This window comes from Pseudophryne corroboree, chromosome 1 (genome assembly GCF_028390025.1).
Source record: "Pseudophryne corroboree isolate aPseCor3 chromosome 1, aPseCor3.hap2, whole genome shotgun sequence".
NCBI classification, from domain to species: domain Eukaryota; kingdom Metazoa; phylum Chordata; class Amphibia; order Anura; family Myobatrachidae; genus Pseudophryne; species Pseudophryne corroboree.
Genome location: NC_086444.1, coordinates 711,789,993 through 711,815,914, shown reverse-complemented (window position 1 = coordinate 711,815,914; position 25,922 = coordinate 711,789,993). Strand labels below are relative to the sequence as shown.

The window sequence follows — 25,922 nt, the reverse complement described above, 5'->3', positions numbered from 1 at the left end:
TTTTCTGAACCGTGTCCAGAATCATCCCTAGGAACAGCAGACGAGTTGTCGGCATTAACTGGGATTTTGGAATATTCAGAATCCACCCGTGCTGTTTTAGCACTTCTTGAGACAGTGCTAATCCCATCTCTAGCTGTTCTCTGGACCTCGCCCTTATTAGGAGATCGTCCAAGTATGGGATAATTAATACGCCTTTTCTTCGAAGAAGAATCATCATCTCGGCCATTACCTTTGTAAAGATCCGAGGTGCCGTGGACAATCCGAACGGCAGCGTCTGAAACTGATAGTGACAGTTTTGTACAACGAACCTGAGGTACCCCTGGTGTGAGGGGTAAATTGGAACGTGGAGATACGCATCCTTGATGTCCAAGGATACCATAAAGTCCCCCTCTTCCAGGTTCGCTATCACTGCTCTGAGTGACTCCATTTTGAACTTGAACTTCTTTATGTACAGGTTCAAGGACTTCAGATTTAGAATAGGCCTTACCGAGCCATCCGGCTTCGGTACCACAAAAAGAGTGGAATAATACCCCTTCCCTTGTTGTAGAAGAGGTACCTTGACTATCACCTGCTGAGAGTACAGCTTGTGAATGGCTTCCAAAACCGTCTCCCTTTCGGAGGGGGACGTTGGTAAAGCAGACTTCAGGAAACGGCGAGGTGGATCCGTCTCTAATTCCAACCTGTACCCTTGAGATATTATCTGCAGGATCCAGGGATCTACCTGCGAGTGAGCCCACTGCGCGCTGTAATTTTTGAGACGACCGCCCACCATCCCCGAGTCCGCTTGAGGAGCCCCAGCGTCATGCTGAGGCTTTTGTAGAAGCCGGGGAGGGCTTCTGTTCCTGGGAAGGAGCTGCGTGTTGCTGTCTCTTCCCTCGACCTTTGCCTCGTGGCAGATATGAATAGCCCTTTGCTCTCTTATTTTTAAAGGAACGAAAGGGCTGCGGTTGAAAAGTCGGTGCCTTTTTCTGTGGGGGAGTGACTTGAGGTAGAAAGGTGGATTTCCCGGCTGTAGCCGTGGCCACCAAATCTGATAGACCGACTCCAAATAACTCCTCCCCTTTATACGGCAAAACTTCCATATGCCGTTTTGAATCCGCATCACCTGACCACTGTCGCGTCCATAAAGCTCTTCTGGCCGAAATGGACATAGCACTTACCCGTGATGCCAGTGTGCAGATATCCCTCTGTGCATCACGCATATAAAGAAATGCATCCTTTATTTGTTCTAACGACAGTAAAATATTGTCCCTGTCCAGGGTATCAATATTTTCAATCAGGGACTCTGACCAAACTACCCCAGCACTGCCCATCCAGGCAGTCGCTACAGCTGGTCGTAGTATAACACCTGCATGTGTGTATATACTTTTTTGGATATTTTCCATCCTCCTATCTGATGGATCTTTAAGTGCGGCCGTCTCAGGAGAGGGTAACGCCACTTGTTTAGATAAGCGTGTTAGCGCCTTGTCCACCCTAGGAGGTGTTTCCCAGCGCTCCCTAACCTCTGGCGGGAAAGGGTATAATGCCAATAATTTCTTTGAAATTATCAGTTTTTTATCAGGGGCAACCCACGCTTCATTACACACGTCATTTAATTCTTCTGATTCAGGAAAAACTATAGGTAGTTTTTTCATACCCCACATAATACCCTGTTTAGTGGTACCTGTAGTATCAGCTAAATGTAACGCCTCCTTCATTGCCAAAATCATATAACGTGTGGCCCTACTGGAAAATACGGTTGATTCGTCACCGTCACCACTGGAGTCATCGCCTGTGTCTGGGTCTGTGTCGACCGACTGAGGCAAAGGGCGTTTCACAGCCCCTGACGGTGTTTGAGTCGCCTGGACAGGCACTAATTGATTGTCCGGCCGCCTCATGTCGTCAAACGACTGCTTTAGCGTGTTGACACTATCCCGTAGTTCCATAAATAAAGGCATCCATTCCGGTGTCGACTCCCTAGGGGGTGACATCCTCATATTTGGCAATTGCTCCGCCTCCACACCAATATCGTCCTCATACATGTCGACACACACGTACCGACACACAGCAGACACACAGGGAATGCTCCTAACGAAGACAGGACCCACTAGCCCTTTGGGGAGACAGAGGGAGAGTTTGCCAGCACACACCAAAAGCGCTATATATATATCAGGGATAGCCTTATAATAAGTGCTCCCTTATAGCTGCTTTGTTATATCAAATTATCGCCATAAATGTGCCCCCCCCTCTCTGTTTTACCCTGTTTCTGTAGTGCAGTGCAGGGGAGAGACTTGGGAGCCGTCCTGACCAGCGGAACTGTGAGAGGAAATGGCGCCGTGTGCTGAGGAGATAGGCCCCGCCCCTTTTCTGGCGGGCTCGTCTCCCGCTATTTAGAGAAATCAGGCAGGGGTTAAATATCTCCATATAGCCTCTAGGGCTATATGTGAGGTATTTTTAGCCTTTATAGGTAATCATTTTGCCTCCCAGGGCGCCCCCCTCCCAGCGCCCTGCACCCTCAGTGACTGCCGTGTGAAGTGTGCTGAGAGGAAAATGGCGCACAGCTGCAGTGCTGTGCGCTACCTTTTGAAGACTGCAGGAGTCTTCAGCCGCCGATTCTGGACCTCTTCTGTCTTCAGCATCTGCAAGGGGGCCGGCGGCGTGGCTCCGGTGACCATCCAGGCTGTACCCGTGATCGTCCCTCTGGAGCTTGATGTCCAGTAGCCAAGAAGCCAATCCATCCTGCACGCAGGTGAGTTGACTCCTTCTCCCCTCAGTCCCTCGCTGCAGTGATCCTGTTGCCAGCAGGAATCACTGTAAAATAAAAAACCTAGCTAAACTTTTTCTAAGCAGCTCTTTAGGAGAGCCACCTAGATTGCACCCTTCTCGGCCGGGCACAAAAATCTAACTGGAGTCTGGAGGAGGGTCATAGGGGGAGGAGCCAGTGCACACCACCTGATCGGAAAAAGCTTTACTTTTTGTGCCCTGTCTCCTGCGGAGCCGCTATTCCCCATGGTCCTTTCAGGAACCCCAGCATCCACTAGGACGATAGAGAAAAAGACTTAATTGTAAAAATCAGAAAAATGAAAATATTGGGCATTAAAATGCAGCCCCACTGTTATCCGGTGACCAGCTCCTGCTGGCACAAAACAAAAACTGAAGAGCCTGAACTGTCGGTGGGGTATGTAGGGAGAGGGGTCCAGTGTAACCTGGGAGCTAGTAAAAGCTTTGCTGTTTGGTGCCTGACCTGGTCTCCACCAGCATACCCCCAAGGTAACCCTGTGTAGACTGTGGACAGTGAAGAAAAAAAAATAATAGAACACTCTACACTGTCATTACACAATTGTCTCACTCAGCTGGAGGGGGGGGAACCATGCCAAAAAAAAATAAAAAAAAAGATATATAAAAATAAGGAAGCAAGGAACGACTATCATTGAACAATTTAGCGTTAAACGATATAGCGCGTATACACTGAACGTTATCTTCAACGATAAAGATCAGTGACGTCACCGCCAGCATTCCCGGACATGTAGCTCAGCCCGACATAGGGGTAAATTTACTAAGATGGGAGTTCTATTTAAGATGGGATGTTGCTCATAGCAACCAATCAGATTCCAGGTATTATATTCTAGAAGGTGCTATATAAATGAGAAGTAGAATCTTATTGGTTGCTATGGGCAACATCCCATCTTAAATAGAACTCCCATCTTAGTAAATTTACCCCATAGACGGGTTGAACTGCATGTCACACTGGAGCACGCATCATTCACCAATATTACCCCATACACACTGGATGATATGGGCCTAAAACATAAACGATAATGACATTTATGTCGTCATCGTTTATTTTGTAAGCTGAAATCGTCCAGTGTGTACCAGGCTATAGAGTTGTAAAAGTAAAGTTATTGGTTACATCTAGTAGACTTACTTGTCACTGTTTGCCAACTTCCGGTATTCTCCCACAGTCATTGCTTTCTTCTGGATGTTATACTGAGTAAAGAGACCAGACTGACCAGTCACCACCTGTTGAATTGGAGCAGGAATCACCATCTCATCTAAGTCATCATAAGTCTTTCTTGGGCGCCACTCTTTGGGAGGAATAATCTGCAAGGATAATGTACAATATCATACCATCATACATGTGACAGAAAAAACAAACAATTCCTGGCACTGTGATTTGTACAGATATGTATGCAGCTCTCTCAGGGGCAATTGGTTAGTACGCCCCTATATATGAAACTAAAGAAAAACCAACCAAGAGAGCGCTATTAACATCTGATGTGGATTTTTTTTTATTTTTTTTATATCTATGATATTTCAGCGCATTTTATACTTAATGCCAGCCGGCAATACATAAAAATACAATAAAAATCACAATAAACAACTAAAACAATTAATGGTTATACCCTTTTTAAAAAATGTATTAACCTACACATGTGGATATATCCGCTCCCACTGTATTAGGATATCTCTCCTTATAGCTTTAAATCTCAAGAGGAACAGATATTTACCACATGACACATATTCAACACTATTGCTCTTATCCGGAGCAGCTGCACATGAGCTTTTTAGCCTCTCAGTATCTTGCTATAATAATAATGTCCATGTGTCAATTCATCTGGTAAATGTCACATGTATTGGTGAAAATATTGGGAGCGACCCCTGGCTTGCAGCTTGTTATTGATATTGTTAGAGCAATTCATGCAAAGCTGGTTAGAAGCAACAGTCAATATCATACAGTTAGTGATGAGCAGACGTGAGTAATGTACCGTACAAGAGCCTCTATTCAATCACAATGCATGTGATGATCCACCTGGTTAATTAACCCACACGTAACCTGTTTAAGGAGTGGAACATGTGTCCTGCTTTATACCACGGTAAACTTGCTCGTCCTCCCGGCCGATATTCACACTTACGACCTTATCCGGAGTCCGTGGATGTGAAATGGTATAAACGTTCCCTTGGTGTGGGAGTGTGATAATGCCGACCAGCTGGTAGAAGTTCGTCCGCTGTAGTATATAGGCAGAAATACTGACAGACGCGTTTCTCCGCCTACTCGCAAGCATCGGCGGCTTCCTCAGTGTCATAGCCTCTCCTCCTTTTTGCCTCCTTATATAGGTCCCATTACACAGCTAATACGTGCGCAATCAAGTGCTGCTCAAGCCTCATTTTCATTGCACTCTCACTGTGCATATATCACTATATTAGTCAAAGCCTTATTTCTAATCTCTATAAATAAAATAGATTAGAACTTCCTTACAGCATAACCATCCGTTATTATCCTCTATTTCCAAAAACTTTCAATATTATAAACATAGATATAAATATACCAATACTGTGTAATTTATATATAAAAGGACACACACATAAGCATCCGTTAATTATGGACATTACCCATATGGACTATACCGACTATTACAGACTATAGTGCAAATCATGTTTGTGAAATATATTAAAATAAAGGACTAAACTATTAAAAAAAAATTATTTTTTTTTTCCATTATTCATATTCATGTATTCCCTTTCCTTTTTCCCCATTGTGTTTATCCTATCTGTACTATCTAAACACACCCTATACCTTTCCCTATCCACATAACATATGTGACCATAAATATGTACATGTATACTTGTAATGTGTATCACCACTTATTTTCTCTTCTAAATCAAAGATATGTAATGATACCTTTATAAATAAAAATTCTTAATAAAAATATAATAAATATAAATACAAATATCAAACAGATATCTAACTATACACCATTCAGTTCTACAGTGTCATTCAATCCCAGAGGGACCATTGTATCTAATAAAAAAATCCAATATGCTTCGTGTCTGCGGAGTCTATTAAAACGGTCCCCCCCTCTATTGGTTATTTTGACATGTTCAATTCCAATCATGGTTATATTTACCCATCTTGAATTTTGACACTGTTCCACGTGATTCGATAATGGATGTTTTGCTCCCATCACTATGTTCCTCCTGTGTTCCATACACCTAACATGTAAGGTTCTCGTGGTACGCCCTTTACATACATGTGACAGCTCATGTATAGTATGTGGTTAGTCTCAACCAGAAAACAGATTCTCATGTTAGAGAGATACTGTAGGAGAAACTCTACACTGGCATGCAAAATCATTGGGACAAAGCTTTTTGTTTTACAGATGTGTCCACTTACACCTAGCCTCCCTGCATGTTAAACAGCCCTTTTAGTTGCTCCGAATGTCTTTTCGTGCAACTCTTTCCACTACAATGTGTCTTATTTGCAAAATGAAGCACATTGGACACACAAGCAGGTTTTGCAGATTAAAATGATATGCAGCATGCCTATATTCTGTGTGTGACCGTAGCTGTATCTGCATACAAAATGCTACCTTACAATGTTTTCTTAAAAAAAAACACTGTATGCGGATACAGCAGCGGCCACACAGAGTAGAGAGACATGTTGCATATCAGTTTAATCAGCAGAGTATGTTTGTGCGCCATTTTCACATAGCGATGTGAATAAGACGCATATTCAGAAAAATAAGAATTTACTTACCGATAATTCTATTTCTCGGAGTCCGTAGTGGATGCTGGGGTTCCTGAAAGGACCATGGGGAATAGCGGCTCCGCAGGAGACAGGGCACAAAAAGTAAAGCTTTCCGATCAGGTGGTGTGCACTGGCTCCTCCCCCTATGACCCTCCTCCAAGCCTCAGTTAGGTACTGTGCCCGGACGAGCGTACACAATAAGGGAGGAATTTTGAATCCCGGGTAAGACTCATACCAGCCACACCAATCACACCGTACAACTTGTGATCAAACCCAGTTAACAGTATGATAACAGAGGAGCCTCTGAAAGATGGCTTCCTAAACAATAACCCGAATTAGTTAACAATAACTATGTACAATTATTGCAGATAATCCGCACTTGGGATGGGCGCCCAGCATCCACTACGGACTCCGAGAAATAGAATTATCGGTAAGTAAATTCTTATTTTCTCTATCGTCCTAGTGGATGCTGGGGTTCCTGAAAGGACCATGGGGATTATACCAAAGCTCCCAAACGGGCGGGAGAGTGCGGATGACTCTGCAGCACCGAATGAGAGAACTCCAGGTCCTCCTTAGCCAGAGTATCAAATTTGTAAAATTTTACAAACGTGTTCTCCCCTGACCACGTAGCTGCTCGGCAAAGTTGTAATGCCGAGACCCCTCGGGCAGCCGCCCAAGATGAGCCCACCTTCCTTGTGGAGTGGGCCTTTACAGATTTAGGCTGTGGCAGGCCTGCCACAGAATGTGCAAGTTGGATTGTGCTACAGATCCAACGAGCAATCGTCTGCTTAGACGCAGGAGCACCCATCTTGTTGGGTGCATACAATATAAACAACGAGTCAGATTTTCTGACTCCAGCTGTCCTTGCAATATATATTTTTAATGCTCTGACAACGTCCAGTAACTTGGAGTCCTCCAAGTCACTTGTAGCCGCAGGCACTACAATAGGCTGGTTCAGATGAAATGCTGACACCACCTTAGGGAGAAAATGCGGACGAGTCCGCAGTTCTGCCCTGTCCGAATGGAAAATCAGATATGGGCTTTTGTAAGATAAAGCTGCCAGTTCTGACACTCTCCTGGCCGAAGCCAGGGCTAGTAACATGGTCACTTTCCATGTGAGATATTTTAAATCCACCTTTTTTAGTGGTTCAAACCAATGAGATTTTAGAAATTCCAAAACCACATTGAGATCCCACGGTGCCACTGGAGGCACCACAGGAGGCTGTATATGCAGCACTCCCTTAACAAAAGTCTGGACTTCAGGAACTGAAGCCAATTCTTTTTGAAAGAAAATCGACAGGGCCGAAATTTGAACCTTAATAGATCCCAATTTGAGACCCATAGACAATCCTGATTGCAGGAAATGTAGGAATCGACCCAGTTGAAATTCCTCCGTTGGAGCACTCCGATCCTCGCACCACGCAACATATCTTCGCCAAATGCGGTGATAGTGTTGCACGGTTACTTCCTTCCTTGCTTTAATCAAAGTAGGAATGACTTCTTCCGGCATGCCTTTTTCCTTTAGGATCCGGCGTTCAACCGCCATGCCGTCAAACGCAGCCGCGGTAAGTCTTGAAACAGACAGGGACCCTGCTGAAGCAAGTCCCTCCTTAGAGGTAGAGGCCACGGATCTTCCGTGATCATCTCTTGAAGTTCCGGGTACCAAGTCCTTCTTGGCCAATCCGGAACCACTAGTATCGTTCTTACGCCTCTTTGCCGTATAATTCTCAATACTTTTGGTATGAGAGGCAGAGGAGGAAACACATACACCGACTGGTACACCCAAGGCGTTACCAGCGCGTCCACAGCTATTGCCTGCGGATCTCTTGACCTGGCGCAATACCTGTCCAGTTTTTTGTTGAGGCGAGACGCCATCATGTCCACCATTGGTCTTTCCCAACGGGTTACCAGCATGTGGAAGACTTCCGGATGAAGTCCCCACTCTCCCGGGTGAAGGTCGTGTCTGCTGAGGAAGTCTGCTTCCCAGTTGTCCACTCCCGGGATGAACACTGCTGACAGTGCTATCACATGATTCTCTGCCCAGCGAAGAATCCTTGCAGCTTCTGCCATTGCACTCCTGCTTCTTGTGCCGCCCTGTCTGTTTACATGGGCGACTGCCGTGATGTTGTCCGACTGGATCAACACCGGTTTTCCTTGAAGCAGAGGTTCTGCCTGGCTTAGAGCATTGTAGATTGCTCTTAGTTCCAGAATGTTTATGTGAAGAGACGTTTCCAGGCTCGTCCACACTCCCTGGAAGTTTCTTCCTTGTGTGACTGCTCCCCAGCCTCTCAGGCTGGGGTCCGTGGTCACCAGGATCCAATCCTGTATGCCGAATCTGCGGCCCTCCAATAGATGAGCACTCTGCAACCACCACAGAAGAGATACCCTTGTCCTTGGAGACAGGGTTATCCGCTGGTGCATCTGAAGATGCGACCCTGACCATTTGTCCAACAGATCCCTCTGGAAAATTCGTGCATGGAATCTGCCGAATGGAATTGCTTCGTAAGAAGCCACCATTTTTCCCAGGACTCTTGTGCATTGATGTACAGACACCTTTCCTGGTTTTAGGAGGTTCCTGACAAGCTCGGATAACTCCTTGGCTTTTTCCTCCGGGAGAAAAACCTTTTTCTGAACCGTGTCCAGAATCATCCCTAGGAACAGCAGACGAGTTGTCGGCATTAACTGGGATTTTGGAATATTCAGAATCCAGCCGTGCTGTTTTAGCACTTCTTGAGACCGTGCTAATCCCCTCTCTAGCTGTTCTCTGGACCTTGCCCTTATTAGGAGATCGTCCAAGTATGGGATAATTAATACGCCTTTTCTTCGAAGAAGAATCATCATCTCGGCCATTACCTTTGTAAAGACCCGAGGTGCCGTGGACAATCCGAACGGCAGCGTCTGAAACTGATAGTGACAGTTTTGTACAACGAACCTGAGGTACCCCTGGTGTGAGGGGTAAATTGGAACGTGGAGGTACGCATCCTTGATGTCCAAGGACACCATAAAGTCCCCTTCTTCCAGGTTCGCTATCACTGCTCTGAGTGACTCCATTTTGAACTTGAACTTCTTTATGTACAGGTTCAAGGACTTCAGATTTAGAATAGGTCTTACCGAGCCGTCCGGCTTCGGTACCACAAATAGAGTGGAATAATACCCCTTTCCCTGTTGTAGAAGAGGTACCTTGACTATCACCTGCTGAGAGTACAGCTTGTGAATGGCTTCCAAAACCGTCTCCCTTTCGGAGGGGGACGTTGGTAAAGCAGACTTCAGGAAACGGCGAGGCGGATCTGTCTCTAGTTCCAACCTGTACCCCTGAGATATTATCTGCAGGATCCAGGGATCTACCTGCGAGTGAGCCCACTGCGCGCTGAAATTCTTGAGACGACCGCCCACCGCCCCCGAGTCCGCTTGAGAAGCCCCAGCGTCATGCTGAGGCTTTTGTAGAAGCGGGGGAGGGCTTCTGTTCCTGGGAAGGAGCTGCCTGTTGGTGTCTCTTCCCCCTTCCTCTGCCTCGTGGCAGATATGAATATCCCTTTGCTCTCTTGTTTTTAAAGGAACGAAAGGGCTGCGGTTGAAAAGTCGGTGTCTTTTTCTGTTGGGGAGTAGCTTGAGGTAAAAAGGTGGATTTCCCGGCTGTAGCCGTGGCCACCAAATCTGATAGACCGACTCCAAATAACTCCTCCCCTTTATACGGCAAAACTTCCATATGCCGTTTTGAGTCCGCATCGCCTGACCACTGTCGCGTCCATAAACTTCTTCTGGCCGAAATGGACATAGCACTTACCCGTGATGCCAGTGTGCAGATATCCCTCTGTGCATCACGCATATAAAGAAATGCATCCTTTATTTGCTCTAAAGACAGTAAAACATTGTCCCTATCCAGGGTATCAATATTTTCAATCAGGGACTCTGACCAAGCTACTCCAGCACTGCACATCCAGGCTGTCGCTATAGCTGGTCGTAGTATAACACCTGTATGTGTGTATATACTTTTTTGGATATTTTCCATCCTCCTATCTGCTGGATCTTTAAGTGCGGCCGTCTCAGGAGAGGGTAACGCCACTTGTTTAGATAAGCGTGTGAGCGCCTTGTCCACCCTAGGAGGTGTTTCCCAGCGCGCCCTAACCTCTGACGGGAAAGGGTATAAAGCTAATAACTTCTTTGAAATTAGCATCTTTTTATCGGGGGCAACCCACGCTTCATCACATACATCATTTAGTTCTTCTGATTCAGGAAAAACTATAGGTAGTTTTTTCACACCCCACATAATACCCTGTTTAGTGGTACCTGTAGTATCAGCTAAATGTAACGCCTCCTTCATTGCCAAAATCATATAACGTGTGGCCCTACTGGAAAATACGGTTGATTCGTCACCGTCGCCACTGGAATCAGTGCCTGTGTCTGGGTCTGTGTCGACCGACTGAGGCAAAGGGCGTTTTACAGCCCCTGACGGTGTTTGAGGCGCCTGGACAGGCACTAACTGATTGTCCGGCCGTCTCATGTCGTCAAACGACTGCTTTAGCGTGTTGACACTATCCCGTAATTCCATAAATAAAGGCATCCATTCTGGTGTCGACCCCCTAGGAGGTGACATCCCCATATTTGGCAATTGCTCCGCCTCCACACCAATATCGTCCTCATACATGTCGACACACACGTACCGACACACAGCAGACACACAGGGAATGCTCTTAACGAAGACAGGACCCCACTAGCCCTTTGGGGAGACAGAGGGAGAGTTTGCCAGCACACACCAAAAGCGCTATATATGACAGGGATAGCCTTATAATAAGTGCTCCCTGTATAGCTGCTTTTATAATATAATTTTTGCCACTATTTTGCCCCCCCTCTCTTGTTTTACCCTGTTTCTGTAGTGCAGTGCAGGGGAGAGACCTGGGAGCCGTCCTGACCAGCGGAGCTGTGTAAGGAAAATGGCGCTGTGTGCTGAGGAGATAGGCCCCGCCCCTTTTTCGGCGGCCTCGTCTCCCGCTCTTTAGTGTATTCTGGCAGGGGTTAAATATCTCCATATAGCCCCCGGAGGCTATATGTGAGGTATTTTTTTAGCCAAATAGGTTTTCATTTGCCTCCCAGGGCGCTCCCCTCCCAGCGCCCTGCACCCTCAGTGACTGCCGTGTGAAGTGTGCTGAGAGGAAAATGGCGCACAGCTGCAGTGCTGTGCGCTACCTTTAGAAGACTGAGGAGTCTTCTGCCGCCGATTCTGGACCTCTTCATGTTTCAGCATCTGCAAGGGGGCCGGCGGCGAGGCTCCGGTGACCATCCAGGCTGTACCTGTGATCGTCCCTCTGGAGCTGATGTCCAGTAGCCAAGAAGCCAATCCATCCTGCACGCAGGTGAGTTCACTTCTTCTCCCCTAAGTCCCTCGTTGCAGTGATCCTGTTGCCAGCAGGACTCACTGTAAAATAAAAAACCTAAGCTAAACTTTCTCTAAGCAGCTCTTTAGGAGAGCCACCTAGATTGCACCCTTCTCGGCCGGGCACAAAAATCTAACTGAGGCTTGGAGGAGGGTCATAGGGGGAGGAGCCAGTGCACACCACCTGATCGGAAAGCTTTACTTTTTGTGCCCTGTCTCCTGCGGAGCCGCTATTCCCCATGGTCCTTTCAGGAACCCCAGCATCCACTAGGACGATAGAGAAATAATGATACCCCATGATAACGGAGTTGCAAAGGACATGTCCGCTCACTCACACTAGGCATTTACTGCTACGTGGCGTAAAGCAAGATGTTTGAAGACACAACTGTATGTTCTTTTTATTTAAAATTAAATGAATGCATTTACATATAATTAATATTCTCTCGCTTGGCTATTATAGGGTATATGCAATTGCGGTCGAATTGCCGCAAATGTCGAAAAACAGGGCATTTTCGACACAAAAAAAAAATTGACAATGCAATACAGTACTTTTCGACAAAAAAACGGACTTTACATATTCGACTTTTTCAAATTCGACAGTTGTCAAATTCGACATGTCTGCAATGGTAAAAATGCGGCTTTTCGACAAAGTATATTCAATTGAGGAATGTCGATTCGACAACAGTGCTTTTCGACAGTAATTTCGTCAATTTCATTCCGCCTCACTTTGCTGGAGGAATCTAATTAAAAAAAAATTTAAAACATGTTTTTTTTTGTGTGTTTTTTTATTGCTAATAGCAGATCTATTTATATTAGAAGGGATTAGGCACTTGGTTTGTTTATTAGGATTTACAACTATTATTTATATATTTTTTTTTTTAACTGACTAAAAACTGAGAGAGCATGGTTTTCAGTGGGAAGGGGTGGGAATGGGTTAAAATCACACAAAACAAAGCGTGGGGTCCCCCGTATTTTTTGAACCAGCATCGGGCTCCACTAGCTGGAGAGATAATGCCAAAGCCGGGGGACACTTTTATGCCGGTCCCTGCAGCCGTGGCATTAAATCCCCAACTAGTCACCCCTGGCCGGGGTACCCTGGAGGACTGGGGACCCCTTAAATCAAGGGGTCCCCCCCTCCAGCCATCCAAGGGCCAGGGGTGAAGCCCGAGGCTGTCCCCCCATCCATGGGCTGCGGATGGGGGGCTGATAGCCTTGTGTAAAATCAAAGAATATTGGTTTTTGCAGAAGAACTACAAGGTACTTGGAGAACAACAAGTACCAGCATGCTGGAGAAAAACGGGCCCGCTGGTACCTGTAGTTCTTCTGCAAAAAAAATACCCAAATAAAAACAGGACACGCACACCGTGAAAGTAAAACTTTATTACATACATGCCGACACACACATACTTACCTATGTTCACACGCCGACTGTGTCTACGTCTCCAAGTCTGTCGACGTCTCCAAGAATCCGGGGTACCTGAAAATAAAATTATACTCTCCTAAATCCAGTGACCTGTTATTATTTGTAATGCACGTGCTTGGCAAAAAAACAAACCGCATACCCGGACCACGGACTGAAAGGGGTCCCATGTTTACACATAGGACCCCTTTCCCCGAATGCTGAGACCCCCCGTGACTCCTGTCACAGAGGGTCCCTTCAGCCAATCAGGGAGCGCCACGTCGTGGCACTCTCTTGATTGCCTATGCGCGTCTGAGCTGGCAGACAGCGCATCGCAAAGCCGCTCCATTATATTCAATAGTGTGAACTTTGCGGTCAGCGGTGGGGTTACTCGCGGTCAGCCACTGACAGTGGGTGACCTCACCGCTGACCGCAAAGTTCCCACCATTGAAGATAATGGTGCGGCTGTGCGATGCGCTGTCTGCCAGCTCAGACGCGCATAGGCAATCAAGAGAGTGCCACGACGTGGCGCTGCCTGATTTTCTGAAGGTACCCTCTGTGACAGGAGTCACGGGGGGGGGGGGGGGGGGGGGGGGGGGGTCTCAGCATTCGGGGAAAGGTGTCCCATGTGTAAACATGGGACCCCTTTCAGTCCGTGGTCCGGGTATGCGGTTTGTTTTTTTTGCCAACTACGTGGATTACAAATAATAACAGGACACTGGATTTAGGCAAGTATCATTTTATTTTCAGGTATCCCGGATTCTTGGAGACGTCGACAGACTTGGAAACGTGGACACAGTCGGCGTGTGAACATAGGTAAGTATGTGTGTGTCGGCATGTATGTAATAAAGTTTTACTTTTACGGTGTGCGTGTCCTGTTTTATTTGGGTATTTTTTTGCAGAAGAACTACAGGTACCAGCAGGCCCGTTTTACCCCCGCATGCTGGTACTTGTGGTTCTCCAAGTACCAGCTTGCGAGGGAGGCTTGCTGGGACTTGTAGTTCTTCTGCAAAAAAACAATATTCTTTGATTTTACACAAGGCTATCAGCCCCCCACCCGCAGCCCATGGATGTGGGGGGGGGGACAGCCTCGGGCTTCACCCCTGGCCCTTGGGTGGCTGGAGAGGGGGACCCCTTGATTTAAGGGGTCCCCACTCCTCCAGGGTACCCCGGCCAGGGGTGACTAGTTGGGGATTTAATGCTACGGCCGCAGGGACCGGTATAAACGTGTCCCCCGGCTGTGGCATTATCTCTCCAGCTAGTGGAGCCCGGTGCTGGTTCAAAAAAAATAAGAATTTACTTACCGATAATTCTATTTCTCATAGTCCGTAGTGGATGCTGGGGACTCCGTAAGGACCATGGGGAATAGCGGCTCCGCAGGAGACTGGGCACATCTAAAGAAAGCTTTAGGACTATCTGGTGTGCACTGGCTCCTCCCCCTATGACCCTCCTCCAAGCCTCAGTTAGGATACTGTGCCCGGACGAGCGTACACAATAAGGAAAGATTTTGAATCCCGGGTAAGACTCATACCAGCCACACCAATCACACCGTATAACCTGTGATCTGAACCCAGTTAACAGCATGATAACAGAGGAGCCTCTGAAAGATGGCTCACAACAATAATAACCCGATTTTTGTAACAATAACTATGTACAAGTATTGCAGACAATCCGCACTTGGGATGGGCGCCCAGCATCCACTACGGACTATGAGAAATAGAATTATCGGTAAGTAAATTCTTATTTTCTCTAACGTCCTAAGTGGATGCTGGGGACTCCGTAAGGACCATGGGGATTATACCAAAGCTCCCAAACGGGCGGGAGAGTGCGGATGACTCTGCAGCACCAAATGAGAGAACTCCAGGTCCTCCTCAGCCAGGATATCAATTTTGTAGAATTTTACAAACGTATTTGCTCCTGACCAAGTAGCTGCTCGGCAAAGTTGTAAAGCCGAGACCCCTCGGGCAGCCGCCCAAGATGAGCCCACCTTCCTTGTGGAGTGGGCATTTACAGATTTTTGGCTGTGGCAGGCCTGCCACAGAATGTGCAAGCTGAATTGTACTACAAATCCAACGAGCAATAGTCTGCTTAGAAGCAGGAGCACCCAGCTTGTAGGGTGCACACAGGATAAACAGCGAGTCAGATTTCCTGACTCCAGCCGTCCTGGAAACATATTTTCAGGGCACTGACAACTTCCAACAACTTGGAAGCCTCCAAGTCCCTAGTAGCCGCAGGCACCACCAATAGGTTGGTTCAGGTGAGACACTGAAACCACCTTGGGGAGAAACTGAGGACGAGTCCTCAATTCCGCCCTGTCCGAATGGAAAATCAGATAAGGGCTTTTTCATGATAAAGCCGCCAATTCTGACACGCGCCTGGCCCAGGCCAGGGCCAACAGCATGACCACTTTCCATGTGAGATATTTTAACTCCACAGATTTAAGTGGTTCAAACCAATGTGACTTTTGGAACCCAAAACTACATTGAGATCCCAAAGTGCCACTGGAGGCACAAAAGGAGGCTGTATATGCAGTACCCCTTTTACAAACGTCTGAACTTCAGGGACTGAAGCTAGTTCTTTTTGGAAGAAAATTGACAGGGCCGAAATTTGAACCTTAATGGACCCCAATTTCAGGCCCATAGACACTCCTGTTTGCAGGAAATGTAGGAATCGACCCAGTTGAATTTCCTCCGTCGGGCCTTACTGGCCTCGCACCACGCAACATATTTTCGCCAATTGCGGTGATAATGTTTTTGCGGTTACATCCTTCCTGGCTTTGATCAGGATAGGGATGACTTCATCCGGAATGCCTTTTTTCCTTCAGGATCCGGCGTTCAACCGCCATGCCGTCAAACGCAGCCGCGGTAAGTCTTGGAACAGACAGGGTCCTTGCTGGAGCAGGTCCCTTCTTAGAGGTAGAGGCCACGGATCCTCCGTGAGCATCTCTTGAAGTTCCGGTTACCAAGTCCTTCTTGGCCAATCCGGAACCACGAATATAGTGCTTACTCCTCTCCATCTTATCAATCGCAGTACCTTGGGTATGAGAGGCAGAGGAGGGAACACATACCCTGACTGGTACACCCACGGTGTTACCAGAGCGTCTACAGCTTATTGCCTGAGGGTCCCTGGACCTGGCGCAATACCTGTCGAGTTTTTAATCATGTGGAAGACTTCTGGGTGAAGTCCCCACTCTCCCGGGTGGAGGTCGTGCTGAGGAAGTCTGCTTCCCAGTTGTCCACTCCCGGAATGAATACTGCTAACAGTGCTATCACATGATTTTCCGCCCAGCGAAGAATCCTTGCAGCTTCTGCCATTGCCCTCCTGCTTCTTGTGCCACCCTGTCTGTTTACGTGGGTGACTGCCGTGATGTTGTCCGACTGGATCAACACCGGCTGACCTTGAAGCAGAGGTCTTGCTAAGCTTAGAGCATTGTAAATGTCCCTTAGCTTCAGGATATTTATGTGAAGTGATGTCTCCAGGCTTGACCATAAGCCCTGGATATTCCTTCCCTGTGTGACTGCTCCCCAGCCTCGCAAGCTGGCATCCGTGGTCACCAGGACCCAGTCCTGAATGCCTAATCTGCGGCCCTCTAGAAGATGAGCACTCTGCAACCACCACAGGAGGGACACCCTTGTCCTTGGTGACAGGGTTATCCGCTGATGCATCTGAAGATGCGATCCGGACCATTTGTCCAGCAGGTCCCACTGGAAAGTTCTTGCGTGGAATCTGCCGAATGGGATTGCTTCGTAGGAAGCCACCATTTTACCCAGAACCCTTGTGCATTGATGCACTGAGACTTGGCTCGGTTTTAGGAGGTTCCTGACTAGCTCGGATAACTCCCTGGCTTTCTCCTCCGGGAGAAACACCTTTTTCTGGACTGTGTCCAGGATCATCCCTAGGAACAGAAGACACGTCGTCGGAACCAGGTGCGATTTTGGAATATTGAGAATCCAATCGTGCTGCCGCAACACTACCTGAGATAGTGCTACACCGACCTCCAACTGTTCCCTGGATCTTACCCTTATCAGGGAATTGTCCAAGGAAGGGATAACTAAAATTCACTTCCTTCGAAGGAATATCATCATTTCGGCCATTACCTTGGTAAAGACCCGGGGTGCCGTGTTCCATACGGCAGCGTCTGAACTGATAGTGACAGTTCTGTACCATAAACCTGAGGTACCCTTGGTGAGAAGGGTAAATTTTGACATGAAGGTAAGCATCCTTGATGTCCCGAGACATCATGTAGTCCCCTTCTTCCAGGTTCGCAATCACTGCTCTGAGTGACTCAATCTTGAATTTGAACCTCTGTACGTAAGTGTTCAAAGATTTTAGATTTAGAATCGGTCTCACCGAGCCGTCCGGCTTCGGTACCACAACAGTGTGGAATAATACCCCTTTCCCTGTTGCAGGAGGGGTATCTTGATTATCACCTGCTGGGAATACAGCTTGTGAATGGCTTCCAAAACTGTCTCCCTGTCAGAAGGAGACATCGGTAAAGCCGACTTTAGGAAACGGCTAGGGGGAGACGTCTCGAATTCTAATTTGTACCCCTGAGATATCACCTGAAGGATCCAGGGGTCTACTTGCGAGTGAGCCCACTGCGCGCTGAAATTCATTGAGACGGGCCCCCCACCGTGCCTGATTCTGCTTGTAAAGCCCCAGCGTATACTGAGGGCTTGGCAGAGGCGGGAGAGGGTTTCTGTTCCTGGGAACTGGCTGATTTCTGCAGCCTTTTTCCTCTCCCTCTGTCACGGGGCAGAAATGATGAACCTTTTGCCCGCTTGTCCTCGAAAAGACTGCGCCTGATAATACGGCGTCTTCTCATGTTGAGAGGCGACCTGGGGTACAAACGTGGAGTTCCCAGCTGTTGCCGTGGCCACCAGGTCTGAAAGACCGACCCCAAATAACTCCTCCCTTAATAAAGCAATACTTCCAAATGCCGTTTGGAATACGCATCACCTGACCACTGACGTGTCCATAACCCTCTACTGGTAGAAATGGACAACGCGCTTAGACTTGATGCCAGTCGGCAAATATTCCGCTGTGCATCACGCATATATAAAAATGCATCTTTTAAATGCTCTATAGGCAAAAATATACTGTCCCTATCTAGGGTATCAATATTTTCAGTCAGGGAATCCGACCACGCCAACCCAGCACTGCACATCCAGGCTGAGGCGATTGCTGGTCGCAGTATAACACCAGTATGTGTGTAAATACCTTTTAGGATACCCTCCTGCTTTCTATCAGCAGGATCCTTAAGGGCGGCCATCTCAGGCGAAGGTAGAGCCCTTACAAGCGTGTGAGCGCTTTATCCCCCCTAGGGGGTGTTTCCCAACGCACCCTAACCTCTGGCGGGAAAGGATATAATGCCAATAACATTTTAGAAATTATCCGTTGTTATCGGGGGAAACCCACGCATCATCACACACCTCATTTAATTTCTCAGATTCAGGAAAACTACAGGTAGTTTTTCCTCACCGAACATAATACCCCTTTTTTTGGTGGTACTCGTATTATCAGAAATGTGTAAAACATTTTTCATTGCCTCAATCATGTAACGTGTGGCCCTACTGGAAGTCACATTCGTCTCTTCACCGTCGACACTGGAGTCAGTATCCGTGTCGGCGTCTATATCTGCCATCTGAGGTAACGGGCGCTTTAGAGCCCCTGACGGCCTATGAGACGTCTGGACAGGCACAAGCTGAGTAGCCGGCTGTCTCATGTCAACCACTGTCTTTTATACAGAGCTGACACTGTCACGTAATTCCTTCCAACAGTTCATCCACTCAGGTGTCGACCCCCTAGGGGGCGACATCACTATTACAGGCAATCTGCTCCGTCTCCACATCATTTTTCTCCTCATACATGTCGACACAAAAGTACCGACATACAGCACACACACAGGGAATGCTCTGATAGAGGACAGGACCCCACTAGCCCTTTGGGGAGACAGAGGGAGAGTTTGCCAGCACACACCAGAGCGCTATATATATATAGGGATAACCTTATATAAGTGTTTTTCCCCTTATAGCTGCTGTATAGTTAATACTGCGCCTAATTAGTGCCCCCCTCTCTTTTTTTAACCCTTTCTGTAGTGTAGTGACTGCAGGGGAGAGACAGGGAGCTTCCCTCCAACGGAGCTGTGAGGGAAAATGGCGCCAGTGTGCTGAGGAGATAGGCTCCGCCCCTTTTTCGCTGACTTTTCTCCTGCTTTTTTATGGATTCTGGCAGGGGTTAAATGCATCCATATAGCCCAGGAGCTATATGTGATGCATTTTTTTTGCCATCCAAGGTGTTTTTATTGCGTCTCAGGGCGCCCCCCCCCCCAGCGCCCTGCACCCTCAGTGACCGAAGTGTGAAGTGTGCTGAGAGCAATGGCGCACAGCTGCAGTGCTGTGCGCTACCTTGTTGAAGACAGGACGTCTTCTGCCGCCGATTTTCCGGACCTTTTCTGCCTTCTGGCTCTGTAAGGGGGCCGGCGGCGCGGCTCTGGGACCCATCCAAGCTGGGCCTGTGATCGTCCCTCTGGAGCTAATGTCCAGTAGCCTAAGAAGCCCAATCCACTCTGCACGCAGGTGAGTTCGCTTCTTCTCCCCCTTAGTCCCTCGATGCAGTGAGCCTGTTGCCAGCAGGTCTCACTGAAAATAAAAAACCTAATCTAAAACTTTCACTAAGAAGCTCAGGAGAGCCCCTAGTGTGCACCCTTCTCGTTCGGGCACAGAGATCTAACTGAGGCTTGGAGGAGGGTCATAGGGGGAGGAGCCAGTGCACACCAGATAGTCCTAAAGCTTTCTTTAGATGTGCCCAGTCTCCTGCGGAGCCGCTATTCCCCATGGTCCTTACGGAGTCCCCAGCATCCACTTAGGACGTTAGAGAAATACGGGGGACCCCTACGATTTTTGTCCCCCGTATTTTTTGCACCAGGACCGGAAGCAGAGCCCGATGCTGGTTCTAAAAATACGGGGGATCCCCTGTCCATTTTTCCCCCGTATTTTTACAACCAGGACCAGCTCAAAGAGCCCGAGGCTGGTTATGCTTAGGAGGGGGGGACCCCACGCAATTTTTTTCTGTTTTTTAACCATTTTTGCGCCGTCGGAAAAGTCGTATCCAGGACGCACTTATCTGTCAATTGGTCCGTTTTTCGACAGCGGGACTGTCGAATCCGTTTTTTATTGAATATGTCGAATTCCGGCACCCGCCGGCCGGAATTCGACGGTCGAATTGTGTCGAATTTAAAAACAGGCGAAAAAAAGCCCCAATTCACCCGGAATTGCATATACCCCTATAACTTATACTTGAGTTTTCTTCGTTTTTGCTGTAATAGCCCTTTTGCAGTTCTTTTCATGATGGTATTAATTACTCTCATCCACAAACTCATCTCCCAGTTCAACTACTGTAACTTCCTCTTCCCTAGTCTCATCTGTTCTTGCCTCCTAATTTCATCTCTTGATGCTTGGTTTCTGCTTCATCCGTCTGTAACTTGCTTCTCTGGCACCCTAACCTCTAAAAATCTAGATCAAACTACTCATACTGAAATTTAAAACCGTCCTATATTTCTAACTTAATTCAGCAAATATGTTTCTTTCTTCAAAAGGAGGAGGAGTCAAGTTGTCAGAATAATAATGAAAATATTAAGGCCACGTTTCCCTATGCACCCCTGATGTCTTACCTTTAAAGGTGGGTACACACTAGACAATATATTGTTCACATCATCTAGTGTATATGCGAATGCAACATGGTCCACGCTCCCCCACCCTACCATCGGCAAGTGTTTATGCACTTGCTGATGCCAGTCCCACCACCGGGTCCTGTCCATGGCATCGCGATGGGTACACATCGTCTGGTGTGTACCCAGCCAAAACAAAAAAATTATCAAAATCTGAAAAATAAATGAGAACACTCACAAATATACTGATATGGGGACAATAAAACCGAAATTTGAAGAGGGGGGAAAAAAAAAAAAAAAACTATTGCGGGAAAGGACAAAGTACCAAAAATTACAAATAACTTTTGGGTCTTTTAAAACTTGAATTGTAGTTTGTATCTCTATTTTAGCGTAATTTTTTTTATTAATCTTAGATACCTTTTATACTATGATCATGTCTGGTGCTTCCGGCAGAGAAGACTTACTGATGTAAAAGCATAACACAAAAAAACCAAAGATAGAATGTAGTCTAGTCCACAGAAAAACAGCGATAGACCACTGTAAAAATCATTAATCACTCACCTTAGCTAGTCCAGCTCTGTGTGCTCCCTGAGATTCTATATATGCTATATATTTTCCAAAATCCTGAAACTCCTCCCATGTGGGTCTAAATGTCATGATCTTGCAGCTGGAATTCTGTGGTTGTGCAGTCTCCGGTCCCATTGTGAGATAATCAGGGTCTGCCCTTGGAGGGGAACCAGAGAACAGAAGACTTATAAATAATAATAAAAATAAAATAATAATAATAATAATAATAATAATAATACCACTTTAATTTATGAGTTAAAGGACAATCCAATTAATCACAAATTATATAGTCTTTGTATATGAAGGTAAAATATATTATACATACTTTCCTTTGATTGTCACCTTAGCATTGTGGCATAGAACAAACATATTGCTATTATTAGGATAAGAATAGAAATTAAGAAGAAAAGAAAAAAGCGCACAAAAATTAAAAAAAAAAAAAATTGCTGACTAGGTGGACCTGCACGGTTGGTTCTTTTCTGCATAGAAATCTGATTTCATGGTGTAGGTCTGTTCCATTGGAGCTACAAACCACCACAAAATATAAGCAGAGGTTACACAATTATCTTAGAACAATGGGGGTCATTCCAAGTTGATCGATCGCTGCCGTTTTTTCACAGCGCAGCGAACAGGTTACTACTGCGCATGCACTGCAATGTGCAGGCGCGTCGTACAGGTACAAAGCGGATCGTTACTGGGCGATGGATTTAACGAAGAATCGATTCGCACAGCCGATCGCAAGGAGACTGACAGGAAGAGGGCGTTTGTGGGTGGCAACTGACCATTTTCAGGGAGCGTTTGGAAAAACGCATGCGTTTGCAGGGCGGGTGTCCAACGTCAATTCCGGGACCAAAAAGACTGAAGTGATCGCAAGGGCCGAGTAAGTCCAGAGCTACTCAAACTGCAAAAAACGTTTTTGTCCCGCTCGGCTGCACAAGCGTTCACACACTTGCAAAGCGATAATACACTCCTCCGCGGGTGGTGACTATGCGTTTGCACGGCTGCTAAAAGTAGTTAGCGAGCGATCAACTCTGAATGACCCCCAATGTGTATGTAAAATATGAAAAGCGATGTTCGGAATCCACTGAAATGCGTGTCAGCGTGCACAAATGCATTAACTCTTTGGATGCTGAGGGGATTTGTACTCTTGTGTGGAGCTCATTTTGGCACTTTGAACTGTTTACATTACAACATAAATATATCAGTTCATACATACCAACGCTACCTGATTATCAGGGAGACTACCTGAAACGTAGCAATCTCCCTGACTCTCTGAAGAGCCTAGCAATCTCCCTGTGTGAGGTTGCACCTTACCCCCATTTCGTAGCTGTTCTATTCTTGCGGGGAAAAATAAATCCGATATATACATTCAAATGGGATCATCAGTGCCATTTCCCTGGTTAACGCACAATGGGGTCGATTCTATTCGGCAACTTAAGAATAGCGCCAGGAATTAGCTCCCGACGCTATTCAATTCTGCTCCAGTTAAGTCGGCGATGTCCCGTTCTCGCCGACTTAACAGGTAGTTAACTACCCGCGGCGATGCTGATTCCCGACAGAATCAGCCTCGCGCCGGCCGCGAGGCAGCACTTTTGTCGGGTTTCTTCTCTCATCCCCCGGGGATGAGAGAAGAATTCCCGACAATTGCGGGTCACTAGCAGCTGAATTGAATAGCGTCGGGAGCTAATTCCCGGCGCTATTCTTAAGTTGCCGAATAGAATCGACCCCAATGATTTCTATGGCTAAATACATTTTTTAAATAAAGCTTCTCGTGGCCACTTATATGGGAACCACTTGTAAACACAATACATGAGCAAGAACTGAAAGGTACAGGTTGAGTATCCCATATCCAAATATTCTGAAATACGGAATATTCCGAAATACGGACTTTTCTGAGTGAGATTGATGGCTCAATGTACACAAACTTTGTTTAATACACAAAGTTATTAAAAATATTGTATTAAATGACCTTCAGGCTGTGTGTATAAGGTGTATATGAAACATAAATGAATTGTGTGAATGCACACACACTTTGTTTAATACACAAAGTTATTAAAAATATTGGCTAAAATTACCTTCAGGCTGTGTGTATAAGGTGTATATGAAACATAAATGCATTCTGTGGTGCTTAGACTTAGATCCCATCGCCATGAAATCTCATTATGGTATGCAATTATTACCAAATACGGAAAAATCCCATATCTAAAATACCTCTGGTCCCAATCATTTTGGATCCTTATACTCAACCTGTATTAAGTGTCATTTTATCAACAAGTAGATCTTACCAACTGCTTTGGGGCTCAATTACATTTGTATGCAAATAGAACACACCTCTCGGATGTAGCAGTACACATACAGGATTATAGGTGGTACTTTCACAATCTCCTTGAAATGCTCTCTCAAAAGTAGGCAAGTACGTATCAGTTTTCCTGCAGTAGCCATAAAAAAAAAAATATATATATTTTTTTTAAAGAACTTACATTTTAAGAAAACACCATTAGTCTGCTTACTCCTACTAACACTGGCATAATAAACTAACACAAAGAAGAAGATCTACGTTGAGCATACAGGAATTAAAATAGAACCTTTGATGGATTTCTTTAAAAAAAGCATATCATTGATACACCTGGGATCCGGTCTTTAGGCTGACAGTAAGTAGGTCGACAGTAAGTAGGTCAACATGGTTTCTAGGTCGACAGGGACTCTAGGTCGACATGTCTTTCACATTTTTTTTTTTTTACTTTTCCATACTTTACGATCTACGTGGACTACAATTGAGAACTGTAACCTTGTCCGAAGCATGGCAAGCAAAGGGAGCCATGCGAGGAGATACGGAACATTAATTGTTGTTCCCGTTCCCAGTACGGAGAAAATGACACCAAAAAAAGTAAAAAGACTCATGTCGACCTAGAGTCCCTGTCGACCTAAATCTAATCTACCCAACATACCACACACGATACACTTAAATTCTATGAAATATTTTTTAAAGTAAAAAAAAAATAATACATAAAGTGAAGAAAGATGTGTAGAACAGTGGTTCCCAAACTTTTTCAGTTCACGGAAATCTGTTTCTCTGACTTTTTTTGCAGCACCTCTAGCCATAAATTCAACTAGTATCGATGTTTAGTTGGAACCTCTCAAGTAACGTAACAGTAGCAACAACAAGCAAGTTTCTCTTGGCCATAATAATCTCCTATGTGTGTAGGGATTCAGTATGATATCCCAGCTGACGGGATGTCAGCGGTCAGAATACCGACGCTGGCATCTAGATAGTGTAAGTCCAGGTCCGTTTCCCCCCTCTCCCCTACTACTAAACCTCCCTTTCCACAGCCTAACCCTAACCCACCCTCCAGTGGTGACTAAACCCAATTCCCCCTTCCCCGCAGCCTAACCCATACCTCCAGATGGTGTCTATACCTAACCCCTCCCCGCAGCCAAACCCTAACCACCCCCATTCCCGCAGCCTAACCCCTACCCGTGGCACCTACACCGACCACCCCATATTCTAGCCCTAACCCGCCCACTATACTTACAGTCTGGATGCTGGCTGTTGGGACTTCAGCGTCGGAAATTCTGATGGGCGTCAGGATTCTGGCGTCGGCTTTCGGACTGCCGGGATCCTGACAGCCAGCATCTTGACCGCATTCTGTGTGTAGCACTTAACTGCATTATCTCCACCCAGCTAGCAGTTTCATATTGAGACACTTAGTAAAAAATGTTGAAAATCAGAAAATATAGCTTACCCGACAACCTTTATTTCACTTATGCTGTGATGTGCATGGTTATACTTCTAGTGCTGCCCCCTGCCCCCAGTGCTACCCCCTCTGCTCTCACTGCACAGAAGGGGAAGGGCTGTGCAATCCATGAACCCTGTAGTGCCAGTGAGTGACTAACACTCACCCCCACACAACTCTCTGCAGCTCCACCACCTGCCATTGCACACTAGTGACTCCCCAGAACTTGCATAGCCATGCAGCAGACACTCCAGCGCAGCGACTGGCAGCTCTAGCCCCTTCCCACCACCAGCAGCTGCACAGGAGAGTGGCATCTCTGCTGACCAATGGGAGTGGTCTGGGGTACATCTGAACAGCAGCTCATTAGCATGCGGGAGTGGGAGCAGACTTTAGAGGCTTGGACCGGAAGTGCCTGCTGTGTTTAATGGTCTGTGCTGTAGCTGCAGCAGCAGCGCGGCACAGCTTAATGACTTGCCGACCCAAATCATTTGATTTGGGACCGGACTTATTATTATTTTTTATTATTATTATTATTATTATTATTATTATTATTATTATTAATAATAATAATAATAATAAATAAAAAAGTACTGAAATACAACCTTTTGCTTTATTAATCTACTAGTATGGGGGTTTTAAAAAAACAAAAAAACAAAACTTTAAGGCTTGGACTGGAA

The 25,922-nt window shown here is 46.3% G+C and overlaps 1 protein-coding gene across 7 annotated transcripts in view; it reads right to left on the bottom strand.

Annotated features, from left to right (window-relative positions):
- KDM4B (lysine demethylase 4B) overlaps window positions 1-25,922 on the bottom strand; it is a 381,078-nt gene that overhangs the window by 239,911 nt on the left and 115,245 nt on the right. For 3 of the 7 annotated variants that reach the window (XM_063915024.1, XM_063915015.1, XM_063915032.1), the window contains 3 exons: window positions 23,843-23,940; window positions 21,506-21,668; window positions 3,905-4,080 (listed from right to left, as the gene is read on the bottom strand). In XM_063915024.1, the coding sequence (XP_063771094.1) occupies window positions 3,905-4,080; window positions 21,506-21,668; window positions 23,843-23,865 (362 nt within the window). In that variant the 5' untranslated portion in view covers window positions 23,866-23,940. Of the gene's footprint in view, window positions 1-3,904; window positions 4,081-21,505; window positions 21,669-23,796; window positions 23,941-25,922 lie in introns of all 7 variants that reach the window. The other 4 variants (XM_063915040.1, XM_063915048.1, XM_063915057.1 and 1 more) reach the window with 3 other exon arrangements.